The sequence below is a fragment of the Bubalus kerabau genome, chromosome 19 (assembly GCF_029407905.1).
Source record: "Bubalus kerabau isolate K-KA32 ecotype Philippines breed swamp buffalo chromosome 19, PCC_UOA_SB_1v2, whole genome shotgun sequence".
Taxonomy (NCBI): Eukaryota; Metazoa; Chordata; class Mammalia; order Artiodactyla; family Bovidae; genus Bubalus; species Bubalus kerabau.
Genome location: NC_073642.1, coordinates 4,956,696 through 4,978,961, shown reverse-complemented (window position 1 = coordinate 4,978,961; position 22,266 = coordinate 4,956,696). Strand labels below are relative to the sequence as shown.

General features: G+C 44.9%; 1 protein-coding gene across 3 annotated transcripts in view; it reads right to left on the bottom strand.

The window, feature by feature from the left end:
* GABRA5 (gamma-aminobutyric acid type A receptor subunit alpha5) overlaps positions 1-19,241 on the bottom strand; it is a 90,117-nt gene extending 70,876 nt beyond the window's left edge. For 2 of the 3 annotated variants that reach the window (XM_055556054.1, XM_055556056.1), the window contains exons 1-6: positions 19,181-19,241; positions 17,518-17,576; positions 16,987-17,146; positions 3,630-3,751; positions 2,763-2,830; positions 2,449-2,669 (exon numbers count right to left, since the gene is read on the bottom strand). In XM_055556054.1, coding sequence (XP_055412029.1) covers positions 2,449-2,669; positions 2,763-2,830; positions 3,630-3,751; positions 16,987-17,072 — 497 coding nt within the window. In that variant the 5' untranslated portion in view covers positions 17,073-17,146; positions 17,518-17,576; positions 19,181-19,241. The remainder of the gene's footprint in view (positions 1-2,448; positions 2,670-2,762; positions 2,831-3,629; positions 3,752-16,986; positions 17,147-17,517; positions 17,577-19,180) is intronic. The other variant, XM_055556055.1, reaches the window with a different exon arrangement.
* Positions 19,242-22,266: the final 3,025 nt, after the last annotated feature.

Sequence of the window (22,266 nt, the reverse complement as noted above, 5' to 3'; positions counted from 1 at the left end):
AATATTTCTCAATATGTATCTCAGGTTAAAAGTGTAGGATGTGAACCCTAATTTCTTCTTCATGTTCATGTTTCATCTTTTTTATTAGATCCAAAGTCTGAATAAAAATTTTTAAATACAATTTTAGTTGAAAAAATGTGCAGAATTTTTATATTTTTCCCAGTGTTTGGTATCGTAAGTAACATGGTAGTAGAAACCTTTGTGCATAAACCTTAGTCCTTACTCCTAGTTATTTCCTTAAGATGGACATTACATAGAAATTACTGGGTCAAAGTATATCACTGCTTTTATAAGATTTGGTGGGAGTGACCAAAGTGCTAGACAGAAAGGCTGTACTTCTAAAGGCCCAGTGACGGGGTGAGGCCTGGATGGGGCTCTGCTGTGTCCAGTTAATTATGATTGTCATCTCACCATCTCTGCTAAATCTGTAGACTAAAATGCTATCAAATTATAGCTATAGATCCATCGTACTATAATTCCTAATGCTTTCAAGTGTAGCTAGTTCTACTTTCCACATGTTGTATAAGACTGAAAAAGAAAACTGGTTATCAACTTTGCAACTCATTAGCAGCAGGCTTCCTCTGCATAAATAAGGATAAATCACTGCTAAGTTGCTCTGGTTCTCACCACTTCCTTCTGGGCATGACACTTTCCTAAAGGTAAGAAGGCCATTACGTGTCTAATAATGCTGCATCCCTCCGATTTCCAAATGTGGTGGCTTAAACAAGGAAACTGCTCATACCAGAACCCAAATTCCTGCTGCCACCACCCCCTTCATAGCTGTGACCTTGGGCTGATTACCAAACATTTCTAGCCTCTGCCTATTTGTTGGTTAGTGGAAATGCTGTCCCCTGGCTGGGAGGTCTGAAGTGCTGTGTGTATTGGGGATGTTTTTGGTATACAGACACTTGGTAAAAGGACCCTCTGCTGCCTCCTCCCCTTCTGGACAAGAGGCTTCTCTCACACCCTGTCCATGCAACTGTGCCCAAGACGAAGGCATCCCATCGTCTTAGGTGATGGACCGAACTGACCCCTGCAGGACGGGAGCCAGGTGTGAATCAAGGATAAGAATCTATGCAGACTGGGGTATGTCTAACCTAGGGACAGAACACAGATGCCCGGCAGGCCCACCCAGGGCCCCCTCTAGGGGGAACCCCAGCACCGGCCAGGATGCGGGACTCGTCTCCACACTACTCCCTGCTCACAGACTGAGCACAGTGCTCTGTCTCACTGCCCAGCCTTCCTTCCCACAGAACGACGACCGAGGACCGAACGTCAGCCCTCGAGATATTCCCCCGCTTTCCTTCCCACAGCACGAAGACCGAGGACTGAACGTCAGCCCTTAAGATATTCCCCAGCCTTCCTTCCCACGGCACGACAACCGAGGACTAAACGTCAGCCCTCGAGATACTCCCCAGCCTTCCATCCCATAGTACGACGACCGAGGACTGAACGTCAGTCCTCGAGATATTCCTCAGCTTTCCACATGCTTTCTGCATGGGGAAGGCATTGATGTGATGCTCACAACTCCTATCTCCATCTATGGGTGAAACACCTTCCAGATCAATGTAGGGAAAAAGGAAGAGTAAAGACTGGAACAAAACACCAAGGTGTGTGTGCAGATCACTGATCAGAATCCTTATTGAGCTGGTATAAGAAAAATCACGGCCGGTTGTCAAGCAGCTTTGGGACACAATAGGCCAAAGCGTTCCTCAGAATTACGTTAGGACATGCAGTCTTTGAAGATGACTGTATTCACATTATTTTCCACTACAATTATCTTTTTAAATATAAAGTTTATTGTGAAGAATTATAACTAAGAAAATATCTATAACAGCTACCTAAATGAATGTACCTTTTTTAAAACTTGGCTTTTGTGTTTTTTTCTTTACTTTTCTCTTTTTAATTAATTTAAAAATATCTTCTAAAGGCTACTTAGACCCATCATGCATGGAAACTGAAAAGCTATAAAGGAGTCTTTCTCACTGGTCAATGTATTGATTTATTCAGATGCAATGAATAATTCAGAATTTTCAAAAAAATGACTAATGATCATTTTAAATGACAAATGCTAAAATTTAACCTCAGTGCTGGAAATGTTATCAAACCACACAACAAATAGACTTTTAAAACTTCAAAATACTGCACAATCGCAACAAAAAAGGGGTCTCCTTAGACTTTTAAAATAAAATCTCTGTTAAATTTTCCCTAACTTACATTACCACTCTTCTAAAGATGCCCTTGATCTTGAATCAAATAAACAAGTATAGATAAATACTATGAACTCATAGTAGCCCAAAGAAATAATCTACATGGACATCAGTATGGGCAAGTCAGAAGGTAAAAAGCACCCATCTCACATAGACACACACACACACACACACACAAATACGACAAACCCTCAAACTAGCCAGCTTCGGCACGGCAGGGCCCGCCGGCGGCACTCACCGCATGGTGTACAGCAGCGTGCCGTCGTCCTCCAGACGCAGCAGCTTGTTGGGCGTGGTCATGTTGTGGGCGATGGACTTCTTCCCGTTGTGGAAGAACGTGTCTGGAGTCCAGATTTTGCTGGCGAGGAGATTGTTGAGCGGAAGGCGCTGCATGGGCCCTTTAAACCGAAGCCTTTCGTCTTTCCAGCTTTGTCGGAAAAACACGTCGATGGTGTATTCCTAGCACAAAGGGAGGCAAGGCTCGTTAGGGCAGCCCTGGGCCGGTGCCGTAAGGTCTTAGAGTGGTCCGGGCCGGGCCGCAAGCGCACTCACCATCTCTGTGTCAGACACGGGCCCGAAGCTGGTGACGTAGATGTCCGTTCTCACCTGAGTGATACGCTCTGAAACACAGACACAGGTTCCTCGCCAGGGCCTCAGCTCACAGTTCAGAGGGACATAACTCAGGGCACAGTAAAATGGGGTCAGGGAGCCTACGTGGACTGTTCTGGTCAAAGACGCAGAGAGGGTCAACCCATGGTTTAAGCAAATGGCCCTGATAAAAAATGCCAATAATGAAGAAGAACTAAACATTTTCCTCTGGGAATGGATTTGCTAGGGGGTCCCTCCTCACTTAACGGAGCAGGTTCAAATATACACGCCCTGCACACACCTGAAACGCATGGGATTCCCACACAAAGTCAAGCCAGCTGTACCCTGAAAGCATATTTTACTACTCGTTTAGTTTTATCAGCTTTATAGGGTCAAAGTAAAAACTAATTACGGCTCTAGTAAAAAATTAAACCTGTAATATGCAATGTGTAAAGAAGACTTGCACTAAATAGTGGATTTCTGAAAAGGACTTGCAGAGACAGGAGGGTATGAGGTTGATGATAAAGTATTTCCTAACATAGGGTAACTTCAGCTTCAGTATCACCTAAGAAGTGGTTTCTCCTTAAGTGGACCAGAATGGATGTTACCATTATCTGGGGAGAAAAGGAGTTTTCAGGGAGACCACTTTCCCTGGCTTCTTGCATCTGGAAAATGACAACATGCAGCAGCCTTGGCAACACCACCAAGTCAAATTCCTAGCAGGGAAGCCCTTTGAGGAATTGTTTGAATCACAGCAAACGTAAGCTTGAGACTGGGTTTAAGCAGAAATGTGCCTTGGGCCCGAGGGCCTCAGGCACGGCCCACACCCACCTCCGAGCCCGGGCCTCAGTCTGTTGTCGTAACCGTCCAGCAGCCCATCCAGGATCCTGGTGAATATCGTGATGTTGTCATCGGTCTCAGCTTTTACAGAGCTGGTTGGCATTTGTGAAAAGCTTTTTAACAGAGAAACAAAAGAAGGAGTTGACTTTCTTAATTGTTTCTTACAATTTTTTCTCAAAATATAGAAACAGGGAATGATATGTTGACTTGTCTTGGAGGCAGGACATCTAAGAATGATCTCCTGTACTATCCAGGCTGTTTTGCTTACATCATCCTTATTCTTGAAGTTTAAACAGGCTTAATTCTTGAATAGCCAGTCTGAGAATGCTGGCTCTGGGCTGGTCACCCATCAAAGCAAACTCCATCCCTCCCAGACTCTGAAGAACTATTTGTGTTGATAGAGTAGCCATTTTTAAGACATAATAGTCACTGCACATGGACTGGCAGAGCCTCACCCACTTGTGGAGCATTTCAGCAGTTTGGTTCAAATACAGAGAAACTGAGCCTTCATTTTGTTAGTTACTCCACTGCAATGGGCTCTGCGGTACCGGAGGACATTAGAGCTTCTATCTAATTTGAACGTAAGATTGGTGTGCCCACATTTTCCTGCATTCTTGACTGGGAGCACCTGTGCTGTGAGCATTATGCCAGGACAGATCGCTGGTGAGGGATGGCGGTGGACTTCCACACCGTCAGCTCTGACGGCACGCTCCTCTCAGTCAGAGCACAGGCCAGCCCAGCAGGAGTTGTGAAGCCCAGGCTGAAAACCTCGACTTTACGTGATGTGGCCCCAGAGCAGAGACTCAGGGAGCACAGTGTTCTGTGACCAACATGTCAACCTACAATAAAACGCTGAGAAGAGCGGGTAGGACCTTGCAGGAGGTTCACAGGAAGAACGGTCTAATTTGTACAATTCAGCAACAAACTTACTCAGGCCTCAAAAGTCTATGTCAAAAAAAGGCGTATGCCAACAGAGCAGGTGGAAATGAGAATCGGCCCTGAGCAGATATGGGAAAAGCTAAAGAAGTTATCAGCAGGGAAATAAAGCCACAGTCCAGAAGATGATTGACACATGGGTTCCACCTCAGATGTCCATTCATTGCTACCTGTTCAGATGTGCAAATAGGAAAATGCGTGTTATTACCAAGAACTTGACCTGCCATCTGGCTCGGCTTCAAAGGGAACTCATCCTGCTGAGAGCCGGCTGTGGCTCCATGAAGTCAGCACCGGTGGTACTTGGGATGAGAACACGGGGCTCCTGGGGCCCCTCTGAAGTGTCACCATGGACCCCACTCTGCTCAGAGTAGCTGGAGTGAAAGCTGAACCTTGCCATCAGCAGGCGGTTCTCGGGGCAGCACAGATGTGTGCCTGCCCCACCCGCTTCTCGAAAATCGGTCATTTCCACCGACAGCATCTAAGAACAGATCAATCCTCTAATGGCCTAAAGTGTCTCCTTTTTGAATGAATGACTATAATGTTCTTTGGATCTAATTTTCTCATCACCATTAAAATGCATATAGTTGAAGCTCAAACAACCTAAAATTCAGTCCTGTTAAAGACTGAATTATGTACCTTTGGAGTCCACAGACACATTTTTTTTTTTCTTCTTTCCTCTGTGACTTAGTATTTTAAAATACTGAATTCCCTTTTCTCTGACATCCATTTTAGTTTCACACAGGAAGACAAAGCACTCAGCCTTGGAAACCTAATGTCAGGATGAAGGGCCTTAACACTGTCCTCCAAATTTATGAAAGAAAGTCTGTGCATGGGCCCTGCTGAGCAACAAAAGAGCAACTATTGCTCAAACTAAGTCTGGCCTCAATGTCCACTTCACATGAAGCTCTCAACGATAACCACTTTGGTTACTCAATTCTAGGTTTTGTCCAAGTGTCCAGTTTTTGGAAGGTCCCGGTTGGCTCTTTAACAGAAGAGAGATGAGAGCATACAAACTGGCAGAGAAAAGCTATCACCTGTTTGTGAAACCTAAAAAAGCCAACTCGTAGAGACAGAGAGTAACCAGGGGCTGGGGTGATGGAATTTGGGAGATGTTAAGGTTACAAACCTGCAACTAGAAAAAAAATAATTTGGGGGAATCTAATGCACAATGAAGTAATTCTAGTTAATAATACTATGTTATAAACTTCAAAGTTAATAAGAGGCTAGATCTTGTTTCCATCACAAAAAGGAAATGACTTAATAATTACATGACGTGACAGAGGTGTCAGCTAATGCTAAGGTGGTAATCACATTGCAATATATAAATGTATCAAATCAACATACTACATACCTCAAATTTATACAAAGTTACATATCAATTCTATCTTAATAAAAATATAAAAGTCACAATCAAAAAAAAAAAAGAAAAAGCATACCTTAATGTTTCAAGTACACTTTAAAAACTATTACATTATCTGTTGTGAAAATACTCTTAAATTATATTTGCTCTGAATAGCCTTGACTGTCAGGAGATAGAGACCATGGAGATGTCCATAGACCACTTAGTCCCATCATGTCTCCAGAAGCGCTGCCTCCTAGACACCCTTGCAGGAATTTCAGCATTTGCCCTCTTTTGCTATAACTGTTTCTTACATTTATCTGTGGACTTAAAAAAAAAAATAGATGCCCGGCTGGGGATTTGCCATGATTTCTTCTCTGTATTTACTGAAGGTAGGCCCTAGGACGTCGCAAACAGTTTCTTTAGAAGTCCTTAAAAATGCCTGTCAGGGCAGGCAGGAGTAGAGGGTCCTCTCATGAACAACTGGAAAGTGCTCTTCAGGAAACCATTCCTTTGTAACTGGTGGTTACAAAACGCACTGTCTTCAGAGCTATGGAGAGGAAGGCCTTCCCATACGACCGAAAGCAAATGGTGTGCCAGCACACGGGAGACTCTCAGCGTGGCCTGGTGAACTTTCTCACGCACATTAAGTTGTATAATTTTTACAGACTGCTTCTAACATACAGAGTGACTTCAGCTTGCTTTGTTCCATTTGGGCTAGGAAAACAAAACAACACACAATACGGGGCTGTGCCTTCAGTGAGCAGTTCCATGCAGTGAGCAAATCCACAAGGCCTCCAGGTGGAAACACAAGACCACCCCCCCAGCCCTCCGGGGTACAGGGAGCAGGCTTCAGCTTGCGTCTTCCCGGTTCTGAGTAAAACCAAAGAGCTCTGCCGGCCCTCAGGTCAGCTGTGACTGCATGGCCACTTCTAAGACAAGCTGAAAGCTCTGTTCTTGCGGGAAGCAGATTCTGTGAACTAAGACTACAGCCATTATTTTTGAGAACAATTTTATATAAAGTAGAAATCCTTGAAAAATTTGGTAATTTTCCCTTCAGTATCAGGATTAATAAACTAGGTTATCTGAAAATTTGAACCATTTTCTTAAAGTTAGTGCATGTTTTCTACAAATAATGCCCATGAAACAGCTGCAACATTTTCATATTACTGATGTTCCAGAAAAGGGACAATAAAGGAAATATACATCCAACCACTCATGTTAGAACATCCTCATGTTTTACATCTTCTATACAAAAGGCACAAGGACTCGATCCCTAAGCTTGAACGCTGAGCCCCACGTTCCAGGCGGAGGAGGGAAGGTGATGGTTGGGACGTGGGCAGGGACACAAATGGGACGGACGCTCAGGTGGTGAAGGACTTTCTCACACTCCGTGAATGGCCCCCGCCAGGCCTAAAGGTCTGGGTCTTTCAGGGACTTCTGACGAGGTGGAGTAGGGAACAGGCAGCCATAAAATGTGGTCCGCTAATGGGTTTATTTCACACAGAGTTTTCAGAACAAAAAATATGTATGACTTTAGAAAGGCTCAACTCTCGTAATTGTGCAAATTTCCCACCTGTCCCTGTGGTCTTAACTTCTGGTGTCTTCAGGCCATTTGAATCTGTGACTTTTGCATTAGCTTCTTCTGGATTTCTAGACCCTAGAGACTCGGCCTTAGGAGGAATGGGCACTGGTATTTTTTAAGGTCCCCAAGTGATCTTCATGTGAAGTCAGAGGGGAGAGGGACTGTCTTAAGACTAGAGAGCTAAGTCGGAAACAGGCTGCTCTGTGAACCAGCTGCCAGAGTGACTCCAAATGACCCCAGAGAGCACCTCTCTCATCACATCTTCACAGAGGTTCACTATCCCAGCAGCTCAGCTCAGCAAAGGTGTTGTGGGTGTCGCCCGTGTGCCTGGCATTGTGGCGGGAACTGTGACAATGACAAACGTGGCATCCCTAACCTTGGGATCTAAAAGAATGGGCCATGCTCCCAGAGGACTCCTGAAGAACATGATTGCTTCAGGAGTCTCATATGCAGGGCATCCTAGGACCCGAAAGTAGAGGGATCAAGCTTTGTATGAGGTCAGAAGAAAGGAAAGCAGACCTGAGCCTTCAAGCATGAAGATCAGGTCTCAAGCCAAAGGAAGGGGTCTGTGAGTAGCGGCACTAAGAAAAAAAATTGGTAGATTGGGATTGATATATATATACACATTATTATATATAAAACAGATAACTAATAAGAACCTACTGCATAGCAAGGGAAATTCTATTCAATATTCTGTGATGACCTATATGAGAGAAGAATCTATAAAAGAGTAGAAACAGTATAACTGATTCACTTTGCTGTACAGCAGAAATTAACACAACATTGTAAATCAACTATACTCAAATAAAAATTAAAAAAAAAAAAGAAAAATATTGACATTTGCAGTGGGCATGTAAGAACCCTAGTGAGAAGAGCCCTGTGTGGGGGTCAAATCACAGCATATTCATGTGACAAGCTCCACCTCCAGGATCTGGCCTGAAGGTGGTGGGAAAGCAAAGCACCTCAACAGGGGCATGTCTTTCCTTGTGGCCCCAGGCACCTTGGGGATGATGGGCTTATCAGAGGCAAGACTGGAGGTGGAGAGGGCCAGTGTTCAGGCCAAGCAGGGCTGCAGAGGTGGGATGGACAGGCCATCAGCAGGGTTTCTGACGCGAGCTGGGGAGGAATGGGGAGGGAGCAATCTGAATGCAGCAAGACAAGGATCCCAAGAAAGCTTTCTCCAAAACCAGGTATCAGGGTGAGTGAAACCTGCAGTAGAATCCATGCATTACTCTGAAAGGGGAGAGTTGTATTACGCGTCAAATCTAAGTCTTTTTGTTTCTGAGGAAACTTTACTCCAACGTAACTTTTCTATCAGTATGAATGCCTCTGCTAGTAATAATAACACTATGCGGTGGAGTCCATCTTTAAATGCGTTTCACTTTACCAAGTGATGCTTGATGATGCCTCCTTATTTCAGTATTTTAAATGGTTCAAGTTGAACAGTTACGTCATCATTTCTGGGGAAGAAAAATCTTTTGAGTCTCGTAGCACAAATGGTGCTATTGATGGCAATATGTGATGCATTTCTTGTGATCTCTGCTTATGCTGACAGTCATTTTCGATTTCCATAAAATGGTATAGATAATTGCATCTGCAGACCAGCTTTAACGTGAACTTACTTTGGGACTTGAACAGAATTGCTTTTAAGCAACAGCTTATCTGTCTTCTTGAACTGCATTTCTTTCTGCATTCTTTCTCCAGTATATTGTTACTTCTGAGAAAAGTATCTTCAGTTTATTCGCTCATTACTTTAAGCTCACTAAATAAGTACCTCTAAATGGCAGTTTTGTGATGTTTTCCTCAAATTTCCATTACACACCACTTTAGTTAACTATGTTAAAATATGTAAAAATTTTAAAATACCATGGTGGATATAACCAGACATGAAAATAAAACTTGAGTTTCCAATTAAATTGTTTCCTCTTATGATGGAAAATATGGACTGATTGGCACATGTGCTTTATGTGAATAAATTTGTGTCCATATAGCTTTATGCCAGAACTCTTAGGTGGCTTCCATGTCAAAAGTGCCCCTGATCCTGCCCATCACCTCTCCAGACAGAGCTCAAGTCCACCCCACCCTTGCACACCACTCTTCATGTAGATGCTCCACTCTTGTCCCCAAGACTGCAGCCTGGCTCAGAATCCTACAACCTGCAAGGTAGGACCCAGGTGCCTGCCTTACAGGCCACATCCCCGTCATCTGACCCCAGACTTCCGGAGACTGATTCCCTTCCTTTCCCCCAGCCATGCTGGATGCACCACAAATGTGGTTATAAAGCACACGAATCATCCCGGTGCTTATTACACGTGGGTCTCCCTCCCTCCCTAACCATTCCCATCAGTAATTACATCAGGTCTTTGAAAAGTCTCTCATTCACCCTATATTCCCTTTCAGGTATTGCTCCATCCTCAGCCTCTCGTCTGAAGAGAGGCCCTCTCACTTAAGATCTGTCTGCTCAAAGGTCTCTGCTGTCACTCTGCCCTGCTCTTGCCCCCACCTCACCCAGGATCCCAGTGAAATCCTCTGGGGCTGCTCCTCCCAGTGCCAAATCCGCGGGTCCAGTCTCACCCTCAGCTGAGCCCGTCCCCTTCTTACAGTGCAGGACACAGTCTCTTCTTATCTTCCCCCGCCTCTTCTCCTTAAACCTGGCATTTCCCAGGGCTGTCTAGAGACACTCCTTCAGTCTAAACTCAATCTCTAATTGATCTCATTCAATCTAATGGCTTAAAATACCTCTCTCAAGTTCATGTCTCCAGTCCCAAACTCTCTCTCTCTGAGTCCAGACCTGTATGCCCAATGGCCTACCTGGCCGCTTGGATATCTAACAAAGCTCACACAGGTCCAGAACTGCGCTGATAATTCTCAGCGGCCTCCTCCCCTGCTGTCTCTTCCAGCTCAACAACAGCCTATTGAACCCATCACCTTTTCAGGTGTTCATTCAGGTCCACGGCAGCCCATCAACCAATCCTGCTAGCCAAAACGCCCGTCCCCTGGGGCACTACCTTCACCTCCTGACCGCCTTTTCCTGGCCCCCCCTTTACTAAGCCTCCCCACCCAGACTCTGAGTTTACTCTCCACTTACAGCCAGAGTCAGCTTTACTGACTGCAGGTCTCAGTGGGATCAGATTTCACTCTTCAACAGCCAACTGCTAGTCCCGATGCTACCCTGCATGGCCTACAGACGATCTGACTATCCCCTTCCCATGCTGCCTCTCTGGCCCTGCCTCCCACCAACCTTCCCCATCCTCAAGCTGGCTTCTTCAGTCACCCTGCCTCTGCTGCTCCTCTCAACCGTCCGATCATCACCACCAAGACAGGCTCATTCTTCAGACATCTGCTTGAGTACATCTCCCAGCACACTCACTACCTCCTACTCTGAATTACTCTTCACAGCAATCCTTGTGACCCAATTGATAAGTACATGTTTACTTACTGCACCAGAAGGAGCCCTCCTGGAAGGCAGGCTTTGCTCTGCCCATCACAGGATCTCAGCACCTAGGACAGTGCCTGGCATGTAGGAAGGACTCAACAGACCCTGACGCAGCTGCAGGGTACCATCCTGCAGAATGCCCAAACCCCGATCCAGAACCAATAACTGTGAATGTGCGCCCTTACACAGAAGGGAGACTCTACCAATGGGACTAAGCTTGTGGACTTTGCTGTGCCCAGCCCGTGAGTCTAGCAAACCTTGGCGCTTCTTGGTCACAACACCCAGAAGGATAGTGCTAGCCTGGACTTAGCACTCCCTCCTTACCTGGCCATGTTTCAGCATTTAGCATACGTGCATTTATCCTTCACATCAACTCTGTGGCATAGGATCTGTTATTACTTTAACTTGGAGATTAGGAAACTTGAGTTGCAGGCAGGCTTAGTAACTGCTGCCACAAAAAACAGCTTCACTGTCCTGTCAAAATGATACCTACATCCCTGAAGTAGGAACTAAATTGATTATGGAGTGATGGCCCAATTTCTTCCTGTGGTTAAAAGTGAAAATGAACTGCTCCTGGGTTTCATTTATTTTTAGGTTTGCCTTTTGATCTTGATATAAATTGTTAAATAAATACAAATAAAACAGAATTTTCAATGAACTGCTAAAGTCTGTTTCATTGTCTATCTTAATTTTCCTATAAGATGGTTCCCTCTCTATTACATCATATTTCATAGTATATATTTTGTATTTGATTTTATTCAGGCTATGAAATACTATCTTTAGAGCAGTGCTATTTGAGTTCTAGGTTAGAAGATTCCAATGTACAGATTTCCCCCCATTCTATCCCTTTCTGTTGCAGCTTAAATATGCAGACATTCTGGAGAAGCTCCTGCATTGATGTTGCTAGCTCATGCCCTGGAGATGGACCCTGACTTTCCTACTTTTCAATGATGAAACTTAGACATGTTTTTCTGTATTCTATCACCTTAACTCTTTTCACCTACAGAGAGAGGATTCTGTGAAAATTAAACAGTACATTTCTTTTGAAAATGCATTCTGGAAATGAAGAAGTACTCATGTAAGCACTTATAAGTATTGTTGCTGCCACTAGAATTCTACTTTTGATTCTAATATTTTCCTTTGAAATTTCACATCAATTAAAATACGCATGTTATGCAATTGTACCTTTGTTTAAAAAATCCAAAAACCTACATTCTCCTTCTCCCCTTGAACCAAGCCAGTTACTCATCTTGGAGCTGATGGCCAGAGAAGGGCTGGCTGGCTATCCATCTAAGCTTTGCTTAGCAGTTTTAAGTTTTAAGCAGGTAATTTGGAAGTATTTTGTTTTGGTGCCTTAAAAAAATGTTGGCATTACTCTGTAGTAAGGTCTTAGTCGGGCTTTCCTGGAATGCAGAAGACCCCAGTTCAATTCTGGGTCAAGAAGATCCACTGGAGAAGAGATAGGCTACCCTTTCCAGTATTCTTGGGCTTCCCTGGTGGCTCAGATGGTAAAGAATCCACCTGCAATGCAGGACCCTTGGGTTTGACCGCTGTGTCGAAGGGAAGATCCCCTGGAGTAGGAAATGGCAACCCACCCCAATATTCTTGCTTGGAAAATCCCTATGGACAGAGGAGCCTGGTGGGTTACAGTCCATGCGGTCACAAAGAGTTGGACACAACTTAGTGACTAAGCACAGCACAGCACAGGATCTTAATCACCTGAAATGTTTACTATATGCAAGGTCTCTGGCTATCCCTGCAGCCTCCACATAAGTGCCTCATCACCTGTGAGTGTCCTATCTGCTTCACAGCACTTCTCTGTGGTTTTATAACTGTCATGATGACCATCAGTCCTAGTCTTGTGAATCTGCAGTAACAAGCAGGAAGAACTTTCCATATGGGAATTTCCCTCTTGCCATTTAAAAAGACATCATGAGTACATGAATGACTCAGAGAGAGTGCACTTTCTGCTCTAGTTAAGAGAAGAGAACTGTCCTTGAGAACGTGTATGAACAGGCCCTCTTCATGAAACCAACAGTCCCGGTTAGCATGCTTATGCAGACAGATAAAGAAGAACCTTATCTATTCCTTTTCTTAAGCTACTTCTACAAGAACCTGCCTATAATTGCCAATTATAGAATACTGTTTTCCAAAGTCTATTTGAATTATAGCTCCCATGTGATAAAATTCTAATGCATTTTTTACTTTCCAATAGATAAACCTCTAAACAGTGTTTAATATTATTAAATGAATGGAATCAGATTTTACCATATTATGGAGTTGATAATCCTCAAATTTATCCTGCAATTATCACTGATCTAATCAAGTCTGAAAAGTATGATTTTTCAGATGATGATAAAGTAACTTCAGATTAAATTATGTTTTGACCTTACATTGATGCAAACATTGTTTCTGTGCTGGCGTCTTTATATCATGTATGTGTGATTACTGGTTAAAATAACTATAATGCCTCAAATTATGCCATGCCTCTGAATGTGACATCACACAAGGCTGACAGTCAGATATGTCTCTGCTCTGTTATACACTTGACTCATGCTCTGTTATATAACTTAAAACTAACAGAAGAATTACAAAGGCTACTGAAAATGAGCTACTGGTGGCTCTGATCAAATTTAGAAAATAAAAGGGAGAAGACATGAGACTCATATTTTCAAAGCAATTTCACCGTATCTTATATAATCACCAAATACATTTTACTTATCACATAAATTTCCTGATTGCCAGATCCACATGTTTTTCACAAACAGTGTATGATTTTGTATTGCACAGAAGCACAGCATCCTGCCTCTTTCCTCTGCTCTCTGACTGAGAGCAGTTTCCTATCACTCTTTACCCTTCACCAGTTGTCTGATTTTCTTTATGCATTTACAGGTATCCACATTTCTTCCGTCCCACAATGTGCAAATTACGACCTTTCATGCTTCCCTGTTCACCTTTCTTTAGAACAAAATCACATAAACTCTTTCTTCGGAAGAAGATAACAGAGCTTACCAAGCTCTTTTTTTTCCTGTAATCTCAGAACGGAAAATTCTCTCTACCCTGATGCAGAGAATTCCTTTCAAAATTATGCCCCCTTCCTCTATAGGTCAGTCTGACTAAGACCTTCCCTGCAAACCATGTGAAGCCAAGACGAGAACCCCAGGACCACCCGGCAGGTTCCCTCTGACGAGGGCTGAGGACAGAACCCCAGCACGACCAGCATGGTAAACCCACCAGTAGCCTCTTTTCCTCTCGTCTCCCTGACTGTAAGCCAGGGCTAACGATGCTCAGCTCATAAGTGTCCTCTAAAACAGACATCGTAACAATAGGCACTTCATATTGCAACAGATATTATTTTGTCAAGATTTTAAATCAAATAAGTGTTCTGAAACTCTCTTTGCAATTTGACAAAATTATTCTTAAGTTCATTTACAGTAATAACCAAGTGAAAGGAGCCTTGTATGAAAAGGGAAATCGATAGGCCCTTGTGCCCCTAGACGTCAAGATGCCTTCTGCTGAAAACCATAACCTACTTGACTTCCCACTTTGCTACAGATCTTGATGCCCAGAAGCAAATGGACGCACAAAACCAAGAGCTAAAAGCACTCAGAGAGGCTGACGTAAAATTCCACTTACAGAAACATCTTCTAATAGAAATGAACTCAAATACTTAAAGCAATTGTAGGACGGATATGTTCACAGATATGTAGGAAAACAACACAATCGGAAACAATGCAAACACCCCTAATTAGGGATGTAGCCCATGACAAAGCATTTATGCACTGCAATACACTTGTCCATTTTACGTCATACATTTTAAGATTCTGTGGTAACAAAGTATTGGCGTGAAGAAAGCACAAAAATTACAGAACTGAAAACACAGTATGATCCCAACTGTATAAAGCTAGGCATAGAAGCAAGAGGAAGAAACACACTAGAATGGGAAGGATGATTGTATCTGTGTGGTGGAATCAAGGATATTTTCCTTTTTCACATACTGTTCTGTGTCTCATTAATTTCTGCAGTTAGTAGGTGTCATTTTAGGATGGACTATTAAACTTATATCCGACAGGTTCAAAACTTCTCCAACAACTAACTGTCAAGGAGATTCAGGGGTATTCTACTACTTGTTCTGTATTAGCTTCTAGAAACTAAGAGTTCTCTCTCTATTTTGAAGATGACATCAGAAAGTCATCAAATTGAGTAAGAAATCAAGTACAGCTGCTTCTAATGGCCAAACTCCATATGCACATTTTTTCATACTTCAGACTTTCATCCATCAGGTGAGCATAATACCTTCTTGACTATAGAATATGCAGATTCACAGAAATATCTTTGACTAAAATCTTAGGAAAAAAATACGTTTCCAATCCTAGCATATTTCTTACATCTGAAATATTGATAAATGTATTCAATATATCAGTAAGCAAACTACCTACCTAATGTATTAACTTGGAAATTTAAAATATTGTGTTTGATTTCACTTCTAAACACACTTCTCATGCAGGAGGGATGTATGCAGGATGTATGTGGGAACACTATGGTTAAATCCTAGAAGATTTAGCAGCAGGGAGAGCCCTTGAAGGGAAGACATTCACTGAACAGATAAGGAAACCAAAGGCACAAGTAGGGAAGTACCCATTCAAGACGAGCAGCAAGGTAAGAATAACAACAAACACTGTGTCCCAAGGGAACGCCCTGACTGGCTAGGAGGCTGTCCCACAGGCATGGGTAGCACACACACTCTGTCCCCTTCACGGTGCTGAGGGCCAGACACGTCTCTGATGGAGCTGGAACACAGCCCCATGCCGTCGTGTACCAGCCACACACCTGGGGATGGTCACAGACCTCTCTCTCTCTGCTTTCTCGTCTGTACAGACTTGGGAAGTCAGAAGTACAGAAAATGTCCTGAGAACAAAGAGAGAGGGTCATGGACTTTGGAGGGGCCTCCTTCCTGCCGACTCGTGGGGATGTATTGCAGAGCCACTGCGCCCTGCAGATGCCTCCATGATTCACACAAGGGCAACCTTCACCACTGATTTTCACATAAGGGGTGTTTGGTGACTTTTGTCCTAAAATTTAACTTCTTAATTACACTCCACCAACTTTAAGTTGGGGTCTCCCTGCTGGCTCAGGGGTAAAGAGCCTGCCTGCCAAGAGAGGAGACACAGGTTCAATCCCTGGGTGGGGAAGATCCCCTGAAGAAGGAAATTGCAACCCACTCCAGTATTCTTGCCTAGAGTATCCCATGGACAGAGGAGCCTCATGGGCTATAGTCCAAGGGATTGCAAAGAGTCGGATACGACTTATCGACTAAACACACCACCAACTTCAAGTTACAATCCTTGTGATTAGCCAGAGCAATTTTGGGAAGAAGAGGACAGAGTCAGCACCTCATAAGAAGTTTGTCAGGAACTTGGGTTATCACTAGTTTGATGAAAAACTATTAGAATCAGTACACTGATACTAAAGGCCAAGATGAAAGAGCTTAAAGGCACTGGTAATACCAAATGCCCTGGGGTCCTGCAGATCATCAGACACATGCAGTTTCTGGTATCTGCGTTTGCTTGAGCCTTTGGCTCAAGTCAGGACCACTGCGAGTCCTTGTCAGTGCCACCTACAGTAGGCTTGGCTTTAAAGGCAAATTCCTTTACAGAATGGAACTAAGGACAACAATCCTTAGTTTGTTTGGAACTAAGGACGACAAAGACTGTTGCCCACTGCTTTGTCCAACAAGCAATAAATGTCCTTCATGCAGGTCAGCTTTTCAATCCTGCTTTAACCTGAGTGGGAGGAAACACAGCTTACTCTGAAACCATCTTCGGCTTCCACTTCTGAAAACAATGTGCTTCTTTTCTCTGACTGACTTCAGAGACCTTACACTGGAAGCAGCCTTGCTCGGAATTAAGCGTGGGGTAAGGCAAGGACTCTTAAAACTCTATGGGACTGCAAAGGTGGCCAATGAGGGTTTGCTGATACACTGCTCAACAAAGTTTCTAAAAGGTACTTGTGCCCTGAAAATTGTAAAATCAAAGCATAGATGATAACTTACCCAAAGTGACTGGCTAAGTTCATGGAAATACAAAAGAGAAGGAGGTTTTTGATCATGATAAAGCTAGAGAACATTCCATTGTCCATTCCCAGTAAGAAAAACAGCTGAAGCAGATGAATTTGGAAGAATAGCTATTCCTTTCTCCACCTTGATCTTGAAGCTGAAAGGGGAAAAAACATAAACATGAATGTTGCCATGAAACAGTTCTAGAATCAAATCACACTGCTAACATACACAATGCATAAAGAAAGGAGCCTGGCTGTCCTTGTCCATCACAGTTCCATATCGAGAATTATCTGTGTTCACTGGCCAGTAAGTTGGGGGTGTAAAAAGAAATTACAGTAGGCTTGATTTTCACCTTTACTCAGGGTGCAGAATCATTCTCCTAATTTATCTTTCCCATGTCGCAAATTCTTTGTTTTACTTTTTCCATGTGATCAAATGACCCTCTAGTCCTATTATTAGAATCAATGCCTGAAGTTATCTAACTGTATTTTACATCTGTCAAATCCACAAGTGGAATAATTTTACCTTTCTGAAATATTTGCCACGCGTCAAAGCCAGCAAGCTACTCCTTGTTCTGCAAGGTGCTATGAGAAAGTATGTGGAAAGAGGGGAAAAAAGGCACATTTAAACAAGTCTTCTGCAAGATCACGACAATATAAGAACTGCTTATAAAAGAAGGCTGCCACTTTCTCAGCAGTCTGTCCCCATGACTAAATAACTTAGTAATCACTGCATTTTGGAAAGTCTCTCGGCTCTGGATTACATGGTGGGCCCTAATTAATGCATTTGAAATCCAAGCAGGCACAATCCCTGGGCTCTGCAACTAACCCTAGAGAAGGGATACATTTCTCAATATGCGCATAACGCAAATGGATAGACATCATAAAGGAGCACCGCGTGTTCAAAAGCAACATTTTCCCGAGGAGACCCCAGGCCAACTCCGAAAGAGAGAAACACACAACAGGTACACCTCCGAAACCAAGGCCCTCGAGTCGAGAAAGGCAGGGCGGGGATTGCCTGGGTGCGTCCAGGGGCTGCTCTCCAAACCCGGGCCGGAGTCCCGGCGGCGAGCACGCGGCGCTGCATGCGGGAAACCCGGGCGGCACCTCCTGCCGCCCTCAGCCTGGTGACAATCTGGACCAGGCTTTGAGGGAGTCGGGAGCCCCAAAGACAGGCTGTCTCCCACGGTCCCGGGACCTCCGCGGGGGCTCGCGGGCGCGGGGGTGGCACTGCAGAGCTGCAGCCTCCGCGCCCGGGGGCCCGCGGCCGGGTAGAGTCGGCCGCCCGCCCGGTCCGCAGCGGCGCGCCCAGCGCCAACCGTTTGCCCACCCTCCCCGGCTCGCTTCTGGCCCCGGCAGACCTGCCCTGCTGCCGCCCCGGGTCCTAGCGGAGCGTCCTGCCGCGCGGCGCTTTCCTCCTCGGCCCGGAGCGCGCGGTGCAGCGTCGGCTCCGTGTCTCCCGGCCTCGAGCCGCCAGCGCGACCCGCTCGCGCCCCCGCCCCCAAGTCTCGAGCCCGAGCCCGCGCCCACCCTGCAGGAAGCGCCCAGCCAGCCGCGCCTCGGAGCCCGGCGGCTGGCGGGGCCCCCGGGGGGCGTTCTCGGCCCTCGGCTCCGGTGACCGCGGCGGGAGCCTCGTGCCCCAGTTCCTACCGGCAGGTCCGTGGGTCTTGCGCCCCGGCGCCCCGTCCGGCGGCGCCGCGCTGCTCTGGACGCCCCTGCCCTCCCGCGCGGGCTGCGCCTCCGCAGTCGCCGGGGGAAAGTTTGCGCTCCCGGCCGCCCGCGGGGCCCCGCCTGCCTCCACCGCCCTCCCTGAGCCAGGTACCCTCGAGGAGAGGCATGCGGGCCGAGCCGGGGCCGCTTGCCCTCCCGCCGCCGTCCGCAGCTCCTGACCCCACGGCCCCGGTCCCGCGCGCCCGGGCTTACCCCGCGCGCCGGCCCGGGAAGGCGAGCCGTCGGCGAGGGCGCATCCTCCTCCCCCGTCTGCTCTCCCCGGCTGGCAGGCGCAGAGGCCGGTGCGGCGTCACCGCCCCATGCCGCCAGCGCGAACTTCCCCGGTGCTCCCGGGCCGAGCGCCTGGGGCGCCCCCCGCGCTCCCGCCGCCGCCCTGCGGCTCAGCTCCGCGCCCGAGGCCGCGCGCCGCCCCGCTGCAGAGCCCCTGGCGCCCCCGGCGCGCCGGGGCGCGCTCTCACCTCGCGCGAGCGCTACATGTCGGCTCCGGCTCTGAGAAACGCTCCTCTGCGGAGGCGCTCCGGTAGAGGCCGCCAGACTCTCACCAAACGCGCCCTGGCCCCGGGCCGGCTGCGAGGAAGTGGGGGCGTTCGGGGTCCCCAGCTTGGCCAGCTCTGGGACAGGCCACGTTTCTGATGAAGTTTCTTGGTAGCCTGCCGGAGTGTATCGGTGCCTCGTGTCCCTCTTTTTAGGGCTGAGATGGAAAGGGGGTGTCCAGGCAGGCGCCGAAGGCCGGGGTGCCGAGAGCTTTCCTGTCTCAGGACCAGCCCTGAGCGCCTTTCTGGCCGGGCCTAAGTCCTGCCTCAGTCCTCTACGCAGGCCCCTGTGTCTGCAGCTCCTCCTCTCTATAGGAAGAAACTGGCCTCTGAGGCTACTTTGTAAAGAATTGTAATTCATTGCTATGAGAAGTAAAGTCAGTAAAATGGATTAATTAGAATTAAACGCTTACCTAATTGCTCTGTACATTTGGGGAGGCTGGGAAGTTCCTTTCTTGACAAGAAGCCTTCTTGTCAGTGACAAGAGGACTTAGGGTCTGCAGACTTGTGAGTGGGTATCGGACTTGAATTCTGCTGTAGGGCGTTACCTCCCGCACCCACGAACACGTGAAATTTCATTATTGAGGTCATGTTCGTCTCTGCCTCAGCGTGCCTACTCTGAGTGCTGAGGCTGGCTGGCACAAATGACGCTCGGGCAGGATAGGGAAGCAAAGCAAGCACAGTTCTGGTTTTAAGATGGCAGCGTCTGATTTTCTCCGGACCGGATGCCTCTTGGCTATGAGAACACCCAGGGGGAGATGTTCAATGTTTAAATAAACCCAGCAAGAACCTGATGGACAGTGTATTATCATTTCTATGTCTTTTGTCATACTCTGACAAAAGACAAAGAAAGACTTTGAGAGTCAAGAGTCAAAATACTCTGACTGAATTGTTTACAGTCACTCTCAACAGAATAATTGTGAGAAGGGCGAATTTCTAACTCTCCAGAAAAGATCTTTAATCATTCAGTGTGTGAAGTCACACTATCCTTAGTTATGTTTAATACAACGCAGTCCAAATCTAAACTAACTGCTGGCACTTTTGCACATGCCAAAAATTCTAAGATTTTCTAAAAATAGCAGCTTCTAGATATATTTCAGAAATAGGACATAAAAATACATAAATGTTCCAAATATAAGAAAGTTATTCTGAGTATACACTTAGTCATAGTATTAAATAGCTCTGATTCCAGTGATTCTGCATGAAATATAAATTAGATAAAATGCTTATTTGAAAGGCTTTTCTGATTCTAAAATGAATAAATTGAAGACAGACATTTCTTCATTTTCTAATTACTCAAAAATCATATCACTAAGATATAGCTTATTGACAATCAAAACCATTAAATTAAAAGCAATAAAAATCTATATAATTGTAACCTACTAAGTGTTAGAATTCTAGGTTTAGAGATACCAGTGATAATTACTATTTTCCCAATATTAAACAGCATAAGGCAAATCAAAGAGTTCAAATAACTAGTGAATTTAAAGCCTTAGAGATTACCAAAGGAAATCATTTAGTAATTTTTGCAAAGAAATGTAGATAAACCAGGGATTATTTTGTATTAGTGAGAGTTACAGATACTGATTTTTAACAATAATACTTTACTGGATTCAATCAACTGTAAGAGAATTTATATTCTTTTCATGAATTATTTTTAAAATTTGCATGTTTTCCCTATCAGTCTAAAGTCAATGCATATTATTGAACACATGGAAATTATGTTTATTGAGAGCTAATCTTTAAATTTTGTTTAACTACGTGGCTTAAATACTTAATTTCTCCATGTGATGAAATGATAACCCTGTGTCTTCTCTTAATATTTATGACCATATAAAGAGCCTTAGGTTGGACCTGAAAGGATAGTAAAATAATAAGGCATACCTTATGGAAATTCACATGTTAGAAGAATATATATTAGCATTTCATAATATTTGTTTTAATATGAAATTCAGTGTTTGCCCTGGGAAATGATGGTCTATCCACTTATTTCCCGTGTGTTCTATTAGCATTTTCTCTTGTGTTGAATGACAGAAAGCAAAGTAGTCACGGTTCTGGAAAGCAGTAGAGGGCACCACAGTTCCACGTAACCTTGGGTTGGCTCAGTCTCCGTAAGAGCTTCCAAGTGAGACTAAAATAGCTGAACCTGGGGAAGCTGGGCGATGGATGGACACCCTCTATCCCACCCAGCACAGAGGCAGCACAGCGAGGCTGTTTGTGGCAGTAGGTGGAGTAGAGATGGCTAAACAAACAAAAAAAACAGTATTGCCATGAGGAAGCAGAGCTTGGTGAGAAGTTGAATGGAGAGTCTTCTAAGCTGAGAGCTGAGAGTCAATTCATTGAATTGTGTGTAATTTCGTATTTAGGAAAATTCAAGTGCAGGGTAAAGATAGCAAGAGATGAGATGAGTCGGGCACTGGAAGACAAAAACTGTGGAGCCAAGGAATCAACTTCTTGCAGGGAAGGAGTCATTGAATAGTTTCCTTGGTCAGGGAAGTATATGTTCCAGAACAGATTCCCCATAGCAGCTGTATACAGAAAAAGTGTTGGGAAGAGACAAGTTTAGGCTAAAAGCATGAATGAACATTGCAGGTCTAGTCTATGGTGGGGGGAAAGTTAATAAATGTTTTGAGTTTTTTCATTCATGGAATCATAACCGCATTGATTCACATGTACTCCAAGTGGATTTATTAGTGCTTTGCCCAAGCAAGAGGGTCTTGATTGTTAAGGAAACAAATGTCAGTTCTGACTAGAAGAAGAAACAAAATTCCTAGGAAAAGATGGCAGTTGATTTGAATTTTGAAAAAGAAATTGGACAGAAAATATCAGAAAAAGGTAAAAGCAAGAGCAGGAACAAAAGTAGGAAGGTATAGGGCACATTAAGTGATAAATGTTCCATTCACAGAAATCACACTCTCTATTTTTAGTCCATCATTGATTCCTTTTATTGTTCACTTTATTTAAATTAGAGTTATCATATTAGTTATCTGAAGGCTATATGTAGACTACAG